Genomic DNA, 14444 nt, shown 5'->3' with positions numbered 1-14444 from the left:
TCGTTCAAGATGGCTACCACCACCTCTATGAAACATAAATGCATGGAAGTGGATGCCAAAACCTCTGAATTTGATAAGGGGATTATTTATCCTTGTATTTTAATCTTTTAGTTATTTTTGCTGCACACAATAAATGTAATAGTAAGGGCTATGCACATATATAGTATACTTAATATCACCTGCATTGTCCCAATTAATTCTTTAAATACTGGATAATACTTAACTTATTGCTGGGTGCAAATAAAAGTTTGGAGGCCTGGAAACACGATGACCTAATAATGATAAGATCACAACAAAAGTTCAAAACACAACCAGGCACGCGTATGAATTTGCAGCAAAAGTGGTTTCATTTGAAACCACTTAGAATCAGGGACTCATATTCCTCCAATCTGCTGCTCCTCAATTAGTCTTGTTTGCCTTAGTTTATGCTAAAGGTAAACATGTATATAGCCTGGAAAGGAAATGGAAAAAAAAAACAGAGGTGACCTAAACAACCTCTGCAAATCAAGGCTTCCAATCTGCAATCAAATAGCTTAGTCATATCATCCAAGTGAACCCAAATTACTCAAAATTATTAAATAAATGATTCAGCTCCCAATCCTACACCTACGAAAGAATATAACCACATATACAAACACTGTCCCACATAACTGAAAGAAACTTGGCTTTTTTTATGAATAAAAGTATGTGAACAATTTAAATTGAGATATTAACAATATTAACTTAAATTTTCAAACATTTGAAACACAGGCCACCCAGGGCTGACACTAAGCCCTTCTGGTTTTTGTACCAGTGAGCACATAGCTTCAGTTCATGTTCAGCACTTAATTAAGAGATTCTTTTCAAAGATTGTATTCTGGATTTACCATCTTCTTAGAGGCCATGCTGCTGCAGTTCATTAGCAGTCAACATCTGGCTGGAATGTTTTAAACTACTACTTTCCTTAACCATTATATGGATGAGGTTTTTGTTATTCTAAGCAAACTGAAACAGTGTCTTTCTATGGACTTCTAAACATAATAATTAGTGACAGTGCAAACTGTTTTCTTATTTTTCTTATACCATGTAGCAAACTGCTATTAAAACATTCAAATCATACTTTAAACCTTCGTATAATTGTGAGATTCTTTTCATTTTATAATGTTGACCATGTCTTTATTTTTTAAGTGCAAGGTCTCATTCTGAAGGCCAAGAAATATTTAACTTAAATGTAGTTATACACAAAGAAAAAAACAGCCTTAAACTTTCTCAAGCAAACAGCGTTTATAAACTCAGGAAAATGAAAACTTGGACATATTTGGTACAGAACCTTGAACATTCCACTTCTTCTGAACCTCAAAGGTTCCTTGCACAGTATGGATTTCAAACTTCAAAAACACTCCTTTGAAAAGAGTATCAACTCAAGTCTATACAACTGATTTGTCCCTGAAATCAAGTTAACTAAATTTGTTCAGGGACTTAAGCAACTAGAAAAACATCCCTGTAGAAAAAATAAGGTTTTAAAAGAAATTTCATGAGGCCGCTTAAGCATTTCTAGGCCTCGGCTGACACATATTTATAAGTCTGGCTCAGAGAACTGTTATAAGACACTTATGGGTTCGCTCTGCCTGAAATGCCCTTGGGCCTCTCCCAGTACTTTGTGTTGAGACACAGCCTTCCTTTCCTTCAATTTTTTTTTTTTTTAGAACTCACCACTTACTTAAAATATTCCCCATTTAACTTCACCAAAGAGCCATTCTTACACTATTCTCATTTTACATAAAAAATACTTCACACCTTGTATGAGATAGATGCTCGATTAAAGTCTTCTGTTAGTATTTCACTACATATATTTAAGTTCAATAAGGTCATTGACCATTCCTTTTCCCTTCTTTTTTTTTAAACTGGTCTCTCCCATGCCAGGATACCCCCAGCTGAAAGAATTCAAATCAATGTAAATCATATCTTGCCATCCTCAGCTCACAGCCCTCCAAAGGCTTTCCATTACACTTGGAATGAAATCCAAATAAGACCCTACACAATGGGGTTTCTGACCACCACCCTCAGCTTACCTCCCATCATTCTGCCCTCTCTCCTACTCGCTACACCCCAGTCACACAGGCCTCTGCTATTCCTGGACTCTGACAAACACATTTTTACCTTAGGGCTTTTGTACTTGCTGTTCCTTCTGCCGCCCTTCTCTGTTCACTCTGTTCAAATTCTCTTTAGAGAGGACTTCTCCTAACTCCCTATCTAAAACAGCAACTACCGTTTATATGGCCTATGCATTTATTTGTATATCTCCCACCATCACCACAATGACCAGCATGTAAGTTCCATGAAAGCAGGGCTTCAATTTTATTCACAGTTGTATCTCTGGTGCCTAAAATGATGCCTGGCTCATGGTAAATGTTCCATAAATGTCAGTGAATCACTGCTTGATTTGTCCCAAAACTTGGGGTAGGAAATTTATACTGTGGCTGAAAAGCCTATCTTCTGTGGGAAGCACTCCCTCACAAATTCAGTGTTATTCCTATTACTCCAGGTTTCCCATTAATGAACAGGATTCTTAACACCTAACCATGCGCTTCCCCAGCTTCCTCAGTAGACTGCAACCCTCAAGGAAAAGTTTTATCTCCAATTCATATCTTGGTTACTCAGTCACATGAATTGTATTATTGACAAAATGCCAAAGATAACCACACAATGAATGCCATCCTACCCCACTGGTCCCTGCTGGTCATTTCAATCCTCATCAACCAAGGTAATAGGGGATTTCTCCTCCTTAGACTTCAAAACAGGTGATGCGGCTCAGTTCTGCATTCTTCTACTATAGCCCCTAATCCTTCAAAGTGGATCTTCTGACTATCACTTGCTCAGTCCACCATATCATGAATTCAAAATCTATACCCCACCCTATTCCATCCCAACAGAGGAAAGAACTTGTGAGTAGACGCCAACCTAACACAGCCTACTATCTAAGTCTAGCCTTTAGAGTTGCCACCTGTCTCCCAAGACAGACAACTATCTCTATTCTAAGATCCTTAAGAGGAACTTGGTCCTTTGTTCTTGGCCTCCAAGGACAACTCTAAGAATACACAGAAACTGGATACAAGTCTAGAGCAACCTGAATTCTGAACTAACAAAGTACAGGTATACCTTACGCAATGTCCCACCAACTAATGTTTTCCTGTCAGAGCACCTCTTGGTTTTCTTGTTTTTTTCAATATATTTTTTTAATTTTTCAATTACAGTTTGACATACAATTTTATATTAGTTTCAGGTACACAATGCAGTGATTATATATGTATATAATTTATGAAGTGTTCACCCTGACAAATCTAGTATCCATTTGACACTATACAGTTATTTAATGTTATTGACTATATTCCTTATGCTGTGCTTTACAACTCCATATTTTGTAACTACCAATTTGTACTTCTTAATCCCTTCCCCATTTTTACTCACCCCTCAAATCCCCCTCCCATCTTGCAACCATCAAAATGTTCTGTATCTATGAGTTTGATTCTGTTTTGTTTATTCATTTATTTTGTTCTTTAGATTCCACATATAAGTGAAATCATATGGCATTTGTCTTTCTCTGTCTGACTTACACCACTCAGCTCAATACCCTCTAGGTTCATCCATGTTATTTCAGGTGGCAAGATTTCATACTTTTTTATGGCTGAGTAATACTCCTTTGTATTTTTGTACTGCCTGTTTTTTATCCATTTGTCCATTGGTGGACACCCAGGTTGCCTCCACTTCTTGGTTATTATAAATAATGCTGCAATGAAATATGCACGTACATGTCCCTTCGAGGTAGTGTTTTGGGTTTCTTCGGGTAAACACTCTGAAGTGGGATGACTGGGTCCGTCTTTGTCTCTTGTTACAGCCTTTGTTTTAAAGTCTATTTTGTTTGATATAAGTATTGCTACTCCAGCTTTTTTTGTCTTTCCATTTTCATTAAATATCTTTTTCCATTCATTTATTTTCAGTCTGTGTGTGTCTTTCGATCTGAAGTAAGTCTCTCGTGGGCAGCATATCTAAAGGTCTTGTTTTCTTATCCATTCAAAATGCTCTTTTGATTGGAGCATTTAATTCATTTACATTTAAAGTAACTGTTGATAACACCTCTTGGTTGTTTCATACTCAAACTTCATAGGCTTTATACATCTCTTAATATAACACCTTTTTGAAAGGTGTTTACATAAGAAAAAATATATTTATATCCCCAAACCTAAATACAACATTGTTAACAAAACAGTGTGCAAAATACTGGACATCGGGTGTTAACACAGAAGACATACAGTGTATTACTATGTAAAGTAACTGCTTGTTAACAAGCACATTGTTTAATGTTCACGAAGGTTGTTTTAAGTACTTTTCATGCTATTTCCGCATTATTTATATATAGGAATTTATACTCTATTTTTGTAACATTGTAGGAAATTAGTTAGAGGTTCTGAGTTGAGTAATGCTTTATAATTTTTCTTATTTAAAATAATAAGAAATAGGCCCCTGCTTAATGTCTTTGTGCAGAACCTCTGTTTGTTGGAATGGACTTCTGCCATTAAGTGGAAGATGCCTGTATTTTCTTGGATTCTTTCACCCAAAACTCATCAACAAGCCTCTCCCTAGGCCTTTCTGATCTGGTCACAGTCCAGCAACTCATCTGTTCTCAATATCTAAATTGGCTCATCGAATCTCTTCTTGCCTCTTCATCTTCCAGCTCCCCCAACTGTAGTAATTTGGGTCATTCACTGCCCCTCTTACCTTTCATTCCATTAACCCCTTTCTCCCTATCCTTTTATTTTCAATTAATTTTTACTTTCACTAAAGGAATATATGCACATAATCTAAAAGATCAAGGGAGCTAAAAGGCTTAGAACAACAAAAGCAGTCTCTAGCTCTCACCTTCTCATCCTCATCCCCAGTGCTGTGTGCTCAGAGTCAAACACTTTCAATCTTATCTCTTGCTTTAAATGGTCAAATATAAGTAAAATGCTGTCTCCTAGTTATTCCATTTTAAACTTTATCTACTGCCCTCCTGTTACCGTAAATGAGAATTTTAGCTCTCGTACACCCATCTTTCCCTTCCCCCCAATCTTTCTTAATAAATTTATGCCAAAAAAAATTGGTTAGATCCATATTCAGTCCATTAATTAATAAGACTTACGAGGTCTTAATAATTGTTCACTTATAAGCCAAATAATGAAAAATAATTGATTTTTCTTTCTGGAATAGTTTTTTTCTTTTTTCCTATATTTAATAACCTCCTAATTTCCTCATTTGCTAAGTTTTATTTGTACGTCCAGCTAAGTCTTCTCATACCCTACAACAGTTCAGGAATATCACTCTCAATCCATTTTTAACAAAGGTCAAACATGTCAGACCTATCAGTTCTTTTTTCTTTTCCTGATAAGATTTTTCAATTTCTTTTTTTTCCCTCCCTCTTCTGCTCTACTCTACACTGAGTGTTGTCTAACTGCTGGGTGTCATGAGTGTTACTTTGGGATTTCCCTTCACTAACGTTCAATAAAAACCCAGTTTCTCTCTCCTGTGTTAGATTCCCCATTTCCTAGTTCCCATGTTATCTTCTTCCTTGGTTTAACTCCCTAGTTTTGATGGATTACATCCTGTAGACTTTTAGACTTAGCATGTCTGAGAATGTCTTATTCTATTCTTACACTTGATCACAATTCATTTATTCTAAGCTATTTTAAAGATATTAATCTGTTGCCTTCTATCTTCCAAAGTTGTTTTTGATACATTAATTTTCATTCCTGATCCTTTGATTGTGATCTCTTTCCCTTCTTTTCTCTTGCTTTCTCATTCAGCTTCTAGTGTGTTTTCTATTAACATTCAAGTTTCAAAATCCCCAGATGGTATACTTTGGTTTTTTTTTCCTTTAAAAACATTATTTTATTGAGGTATAATTTCTTTTTTATTATTACTTATTATGCCAAATACCCAGTGAGCACCTTTCAATCTGAGAATTCATGTTCTTATTTTGGAGGAATATTATTTTTTAAACAATTTTCTAGTGATTGTTTTCTGTTTCTCCCTACTAGTCAGATCTCAGATTTCTGGAATTGATCTATAAATTTTCCTATATTTCTCTCTCTTATTGTTCATCTCTTTTTTTACTCCCACTGCATCAGAGAGTTCTTCCAATCCTTTCACTAAACTTTTTGTTTTGGCTATCATATTTATAATATCCAAAAGCTCTTTCTTATTGTTTGTTCCTCACTTTAAAATAACATTCTGAAGACATCATGGCTTCTTCTGCTTTCAGCATTGTCTCAATGTCCTCTGAGTTCCTTTTTGTTTCTTCGTTTGCTTGCTTCATGTTAGAAGCTTTCTTCCAAGGTCTAAATATCTTTTAATGTTCTATCATATTTAAGTGCAAGTCACTAAAAAGCTGATTAGAAACTTTGTAAATGGGCTTCTAATAGGGTCATAGAGTAGCAGGAGAAATTTTGTGGGAGGTGGTCACCAAATGTCAGTATCTTTTCTCTAGGACATTTCAGTTTCCTCTGAGAAGAATCTTCCAATATTCCTGATGGAGTGCGGAGTGGTAAGCTGCTGGTGTGCTAGAGCTGACCAAAAGAAGGGAGTTGGGAATTGCACTGTTGAGACGCAGAACATTCTTTAATCCCCCAGTTTTTAATTCTATTCTCCTTCTGCCTCTCTCAATGCTCAGAGTCTCTATGTCTGGACAATCTCTGGTTGTTTCTCCAGAGACTCCTGCAAAGGTAGGAAGAAATGGTCTCCTTACTTAGCCAAGTAATAGTGGGCTCTGAGGGTCTAACTGCTCTTCATAAGGACTTTCAAATAAATTCACACCTGCCATATCACTCTGCTTTCTCAGGTACTGGGTGCCTTTAACTCCTAAGCTTTTCCAGAGAGCTGTAAGCCAGTTTGCTTTCCATCTGCACCTCCCTCCAGACACTTGGCTCTGACCTTTCTCCACTCTGCTAAGTCACGCACCATCCTTCCACCCACTTTCCATCTTTATATCCTGTGGTTTAGGGTAATTTATATCTCCTTGATTTATCAAAGATAAAGCTTATGCTTTCTTGTTTTCCCTAGTGTTTGGAGAATGAATGAAGGAAAAAGAAAGAATAGTTGTGTCTTTATTCTGGCACCTTAAAACCTTTAGCGTTTTCTATTTCATAGGCCTTTTATCATACCACACTCTCTTCTGTCAGTTCCATTCTGATTCATAATTTCTGTCTTCCAGACCTTCTGGGTGACTTAGCCATTTTGTTTTCCTGGTTTCAGACATGCAACATTTAGTTTATTAATGAATTAACAAGTTCCATATAGTCCTACTTATCATACCCCATTTGCAGTAATTATCGTCTGTAATTGTGTAAGGCAGACAGAATGTCCATATAATTTGGAGGAAATTAGTTATCAACTGGGAGAGCATTAGTCACCAATCTCTTATGGGACTCATTTTTCTTATCAGATATGCTGGTTATTCTGTTTGCCTATCTGCCCTCCGTTCTCATACTTCTCCATACCAAGAGAATGACCTCTATGAACAATTCCTCTCACCCATCCCCACCCACTGCCATTCCCACCCAACTCACTTTTTCTCTGTCTCACTGCATTTCTGACATTACATCTATACCTCCTGAATTATAATGGCTTCTAGTTTCACAGGAAAACCAACCCTTCCTAGCTGGGTCCCTTGATCCTGCCCACAAATCTATAAATTATCTTTTTATTAAATTCTCTTCATTTATGTCCTATATGCCATTTGTTTCCTAACAGTGATACAATACTTTAAAAATTTTAAAAATTAAAAAAAAAAATTTTTAATTAAAAAAGTTTAAAATTTTTAAAAAATTTTAAATAAAGATTTTGAACCAGTTCATCTCTAAATTTCTCTCCTTGAGTTATGTTCTAGAATTTTTATAAGAGAATTATCCCATCGGCTCTTAATTGAAGACCAAGCAAATCCTTTCAGTCAAGATTCTATCTTACCAAAGCAAAAACACTCTTCAAATAATTATGCTCAGCCCTAGACAATAAAGCATTGTCAGTACAATGTAAACTAGCAGGGAAAGCTAAGATATGCATATTATTTTTTTTAGGCAATGGAGTTAGATAGTTCTGATTTGATATTTTTTATTCAATTCTTTTAATTGAGGTATAATTGACATTGATATTTGTATATATTTGAAATGATCACAACAATAAATCTAGTTAATATCCGCTACCATATACAGTTATAGAATTTTTTTTCTTATGAGAATTTTTAAGATTTACTCTCTTAGTAACTTTCAAATATACAATATGGTGTTACTAACTATAGATGCCATGCTGTATATTACATCCTTATGACTTATTTCTTTTATAACTGGAAGTTTTTACCTTTTGACCACCTTCACTCATTTTACCCACCCACCCTTGCACCAACTCTGACAACCATCAATCTGTTCTCTGTAACTTTGAGCTTGGTTTTTTGTTGTTTTGGGTTTTTTTAGATTTCACATATAAGATCATACGGTCTTTTTCTTTCTGACTTATTTCATTTAGCATAGTGCCCTCAAAGTCCACCCATGTTAACGCAAATGGCAAAATTTCATTCTTTTTTTTTATGGCTGAATAATATTCCATGTGTGTGTGGTACATGTGAAAGATATATACATCTTTTCTATCCATTCATCCATTGATGTACACTTAGGTTATTTTCTTATCTTGGCTATTGTAAATAATACTGCAATCAACATAGGAGTGCATATTATCTTCTTGAGTTAGTGTCTTCATTTTCTTCAGATAAATACCCAGAAATAGGATTGCTGGATTATGGTAGTTCTAGTTTTAATTCTTTGAGGAATTTCCATACTGATTTCCATAGTGGCCCCATCAATGTACATTCCTACCCACAGTACACAAGGGTTCCCATTTCTCTCATCCAAGTCAACACTTGTTATTCCTTGTCTTTTTATTAATAGCCATTTTAACAGGAGTGAGGTGATAGATCAGGAATGTTGAGCATCTTTCCAGGTTCCAATTGGCCATATGTATATCTTCTTTGGAAAAATGTCTATTCAGATCTTCTGCCCATTTTTTAATTGGATTGTTTGGGGTTTTGCTCTTGAGTTATATGAGTTTATATATTTTAGATATTAATCCCTTATCAGATATATGATTTGTAAATATTTTCTCTCAGTCAGTAGGTTGCTTTTTCATGTTGTTGATGGTCTCCTTTGCTGTACAGAAACTTTTTAGTTTGATATGGTCCCAATTGTTTATTTTCATTTTTGCTGCTGTTGCTTTTGATGTCAAATTCAAAAAAAAAATCATCACCAAGACCATGTCAAGAAGCTTACCACCTATGTTTTCTTCAAGGAGTTTCATAGTTTCAGGTCTCACATTCAAGTCTTTAATCCATTTTGAGTTAATTTTTGTGTATAGTATAAGATAGTGGCCAGTTTCATTCTTTTACATGTGGCTGTCCAGTTTTCCCAGCACTATTTATCAAAGAGATTATCCTTTCCCCTTTGTATATTGTCTTCTTTGTCATAAATTAATTGATCATATATGGGTGGGTTTATTTCTGGGATCTCTATTCTCTTCCATTGATCTATGCACATGTTTTTATGCCAATAGATTTGCTATTTTTGACTTTGAAAACACAGAGACATCGAGAATCAATTCCAAAGGCTCAAGTGTTTTTATTTTTTTCTTCTTTCCCTTAGATATACACACCATCAAAGAACCCCAAAATGCAAAATAATAATAATAATAATGTTTCACCAATCCTACCATTAAAAAAGAAATAAATTCCTTGACCTCACCCCACCACAGACTCCAGATTATCTCTTTCTCCAGGCATAGCCAGACTTTGTGCATCTACTGAACTTTTCCACTTTTTCACTTTTTCATCTCATAGACCTTTCGATCCATTCCTATTCTAAAAAGCTCTTTTCAAAGTTTTATTCAACTTCTTTTATACTAAATCCAATGGCTACTTCTGGTCCTTGTCCTAACCTCTCAACAGCATTTGACACCACTGCCACTTCTTTCATGAAATAGTCTCTCCTGTGTCTTTGCTGTTGCCTCACTTTTCTGGTTTTCATCCTATCTATCTGATTACTTCTCAGTCTCTTCAGTGGACATCTCATCCTCTGCCCATCTTTCAAAAGTTCATGCTTATCAGAGATCTGTCTTACTCTTCCTTATCTTTCTACCTACACTCGTCTACTGGATGTTCTCCTCCACTCCTATGGCTTCAGAAACTAATTATATGACTCTCAGATGGACATCTCAAGTCCCAATCTCCCTTCTGACGTTCAGAGATATTATTTGTAGCTAAATACTAGATAACTCCATCAATATGCCCATAGATTCCTTATATTCAATATTTCTACTTTCCCTCAAATGTATTTTTTCACCTGTATTACTTATTCCAATGACTCACACCAAGCCAGAGACCTGGGTATAATTCTTGACTCTTTGCTGTCTCACATCCCCACATCCAATCAATAATCAAGTCCTAGTCATTCTGCCCAAGATGTACCTTAGATCTATCATTCGATTCTCTCTATTCTCATTGTCACTTCCCTAAACCATCATCTTCCTACTGCTATTACTGTTGCCCTCAAATCTAGATTTAACAATAGAGCCACGGTGATCTTTTTAAAAATATGACCATGTTAACCCTCTTCCTAAAAATTTGCAATTATTTTACACTGCTATCAGGATAAAGCCTAAATTATTCAACGTGGCTTACAAGCATCTGGTCTCTTACCCTGTTATCCAAATGACTATGTGTTCCAGGCAAATAAAGCTTATTTTAGTTCCTCTAACAAGCTATCAGTATTTCTCAACTAACATCTACAAATCCTTGTTTCTTAGTTTAGCTGTCTTATGCTAAGCCTAGGTTAGATCTGTTCCCATGGCAAACTACTTATCCACTTATCACACTCTATTATAGTTACTTATTTACTTTCTCTATTCCCCTTTTATATCATAGGCACTGTGAGGGTTAAAACTGTACCTATTATAACTTCAACGCCTTGAACAAAGCAGCCACTAAAAAGAAAATAATGGTTAAATGATGTACAGATTTTACATATGAACTTTCTTTCTTTGCTTTCTCTCCTCTTAAACAAATAATAACAAGCAAGTTATCCTTCCCTCCAAATAAGCCATTGGGCTAATTAATGTATAGTTACACATGACAGCTAAAGAAAATTCTGAGGCTTTGCTTTCTCCTTCATTTCTCTCTTTCCTCTTACATATAAAATTTTTAAATTGAAAGTTTTAACAGGCTTAAGAAAAACTAAGCATGTGGCCAATTTTCTCTTGATCTGCCTGATGCCCCGTATGTGTTCCTAAACCATTTATAAACTTGGTAGTGTATGTACATAGGATAAAAAGAACCTATGATAACATTTTATTTGAACCAGAACTCCAAAGCATTAATTAAAGCTGACCACACCTGCTCTGAACTGCAATGTCAGAAATTTATGTGAACTTGTAAAGTTAAGGCTTTCTGACTTCCTGTAGGATTTATGTTTCCTTTAAATAAGCATTTCCTCTTTGTAATGCAATATATATTTTTTTAAGTTTATTTCAGTGACTAACTTGCTGGCATAAACAGATATGCTGTTCAGTTCCTTTATTGCTTGGTCTATACCCTTTCTACCCACTGCTTGTCAAATATTTAATTTAAGGTTCAGGTGAAAATAAGCAGGTCCAACTATGAGGACTAGAATTTCTTATTCTAAATTTAACTTGTTAATGAGGTGATCTAAAAAGATATCCATGCATTCCAACTCCACACTTAATCTAAGAGCATTTTAATATAGTTATTCACAGATCTACTAACTGTTTGAAAATTATCAACAACCTTATAGTGGTTTAGCAGAAGCAGGAATTGTTTAATTACATGTGTGCATGTGAAGTCCTTTCAGGTAAGACAAAGTTTTCCAGTCAAAGGAAGGCATTCTAATTTTGAGATTCAAATGCTAATGCCTTTAGAAAGAGAGGGTTCTGTGAGGCTAACATATACAAGTTGATTACCTTGGATAGGTTCATTCCCAAAACTGTGAGCGTCACCAAGCCAGCACAACAGACCAAAGCACTGGAGCTGGAGAGGCCAGAACTTGGTGGGATGGTTCCATCCACCAAGCAATTCATTCCAGTCAGGTTACTAAGACCAAAGTGTTCCTAAGAATATAAGGAAAAATAGCACTAGTAACTTTGGTGTCAGATTCAAGAAGCAGCAAAAAGTTCTTCTATTCTCCAGGGAGCAAAAGTCTATTAATGGACTTATGCTATTTCTAGAAACCACTTGTGCAATTCAGTTGAGTCTATGACATTTTATGTAAGGGCTCTTGGCCACAAGGTATGGTAATATAAAGATTACTTTTTACTTTGTTCAACAAAAAAGCTACTGATCCACCATAAGATCAAATACTGCCATTTGCGACAACATGGATAGATTTTGAGATTATCATGCGAAGTAAAATAAGCCAGACAGAAGAAGTTGAGAACCATATGATTTCATTTATATGTGAAATATGAAACTAAAAGCAACAAACATGACAAACGAACAGAGACTCATGGACATGGCCAGTAGATTGGTGGTTACCAGAGAGAAGTGGGGAGGGGGAGGTAGGTAAGGGAAAAGGGGGTCAAATATTTGGTGACGGAAGGAAACTTAACTTTGGGTGGTGAACACACAATGCTACATACATATGACATATCACTGAATTGTAGACTTGAAATCTATTTGATTTTATTAACCAATGTCACCCCAATAATTTTAATTTAATAAAGCTACTGATCCATTTCCTAAATGATCTTTTTCTTGAATATTAATTGATTTGAACAAACATGGAAAAAAATTAAACAATTATAAATCAAATTCTCAAATAACGAGAAAAGAAAGACACATTTATTAGTGAAGCAGATTAAATCGCTATATAGCACATTCCCAAACGCTGTGATTGTAAAAGCCTAACACCAAGCAGTGACTGATTTCTATGGAGCGTCTTTCTTCAGAAGGTCCTCTGAAGAAAAAGTTGTTCTAAACTTTCTCAGTTCTGTTTTACTTATGGAAAAACCTAGGCACAGAAAAATTAAGAAACTTTCCTAAGATCATATGTAGGGAGCTGGGAGTAGGACCCAGGTCTCTGATTTCTGGCTGAGAACTTCTCTACTACAGTCAGAAACCTGGGCCAGCATACTGTCACTGTAATTTAATGTAAGTCAGCTATATGAAGAAATCCAGATTTTTACAGATACAAACTAGCCATATGGCAGCTTTCAAGACAGCCAAATTAGAATTCAGCCACGAACAAGAATGTAGGCTGTAAATGAAGCAGGAGTACTCTGTTTCTCCAAATAGGAAAGCCCAAAGAAATATTCAGACTCTAAAGATGGAAAGCTTTAGGATACTTAGATAAATATCTGGGATGACATTTAGGATGATATCATAATATATAACCTTTGTGGTTTAAGATTAAAAATATATTCAAGGCCACCTCCTCCTCAAGAAAAGCACCATCGTGTTTGCAAATTACTCAAACAGCTCAAGACCAAAGTAAAAATTGCTATTATATTACATAATTATGCATTTCATCATACATATTATTTTAGGGAGAAATTTCAATAAACTAGTTAGAATAACCAAAGTTAACAACAAAGCTCTGCAAATAAAAGACTAGGGGTTTTTTCCTTAACTTTTTTGTTCTTTTCCCCTAAACTGGTAAAACTCATGCACCACAAAAGAAGAGATTCAGTTGGATGTACTTCTTGATTTCAAGTCATCTAAAAATTTCCTTTCCAGAAATACAAACAAATTATAAACTGAACCACTGCTGTTGCCAGTGCCCTTTCATACAGAACATCAAGACAGCTTGTTTTAAAAAAAAATCCTTGGAGAATGCTATATATTTAACCATAAACTGATCCACAGGGTGTCTTGAATGTGAATCATACTTACAAACTTATCATACAATGTTTAAATTAAAATGTACGACAGACTCAAAAACACAAATGGGTTTTGCCAAATTCTGTAATAGCTCTATCCCAAAAGGATAACATGTTCAATTTAATATAAACAGATTATACTCTGGAACTTTCTAGTATTTGAATTTGAAGGTTTTTAAACAAGCTAACATTTAAATTACTTTTCTGCCAAAAATTCATTGTACAAACCTGCTTTTGCACATAAGTTGTCAAACCCAAAAGAAAGGTTTGAAATTCTCAAAAGCAACACAAAGCAATATATGTTATTTAGGTCACTTTACCCGTATACTACAAAAGGCATGTTGCTCTAAGGAAAATCAAATTGCATTTGCCAAGTAAATGCTTCCAAATACTGTAATTCCCACTAACGCATACGACAAGCCAAATGATTTGAAGATTTAAAACCTATCATAATTTTTTTGATAAGTTGTTACCATGTGTCTGGGAAGGGGAGGGGAGGGGAG

General features: G+C 35.3%; 1 protein-coding gene across 2 annotated transcripts in view; it reads right to left on the bottom strand.

The window, feature by feature from the left end:
• GALK2 (galactokinase 2) overlaps positions 1-14444 on the bottom strand; it is a 97673-nt gene that overhangs the window by 60056 nt on the left and 23173 nt on the right. The window contains exon 1 of one of the 2 annotated variants that reach the window (XM_023527836.1): positions 12028-12176. The exons of the other annotated variant lie outside the window; for it this stretch is intronic. Within the exon in view, the coding sequence (XP_023383604.1) occupies positions 12028-12144 (117 nt within the window). The 5' untranslated portion in view covers positions 12145-12176. Of the gene's footprint in view, positions 1-12027; positions 12177-14444 lie in introns of those variants that run through there. 2 annotated transcript variants of the gene reach the window in all.

This window comes from Pteropus vampyrus, unplaced genomic scaffold, assembly GCF_000151845.1.
Source record: "Pteropus vampyrus isolate Shadow unplaced genomic scaffold, Pvam_2.0 Scaffold19, whole genome shotgun sequence".
Taxonomy (NCBI): Eukaryota; Metazoa; Chordata; class Mammalia; order Chiroptera; family Pteropodidae; genus Pteropus; species Pteropus vampyrus.
Note: the sequence above shows the minus strand (reverse complement) of the source record. Positions and strands in the feature narration are given on the sequence as shown.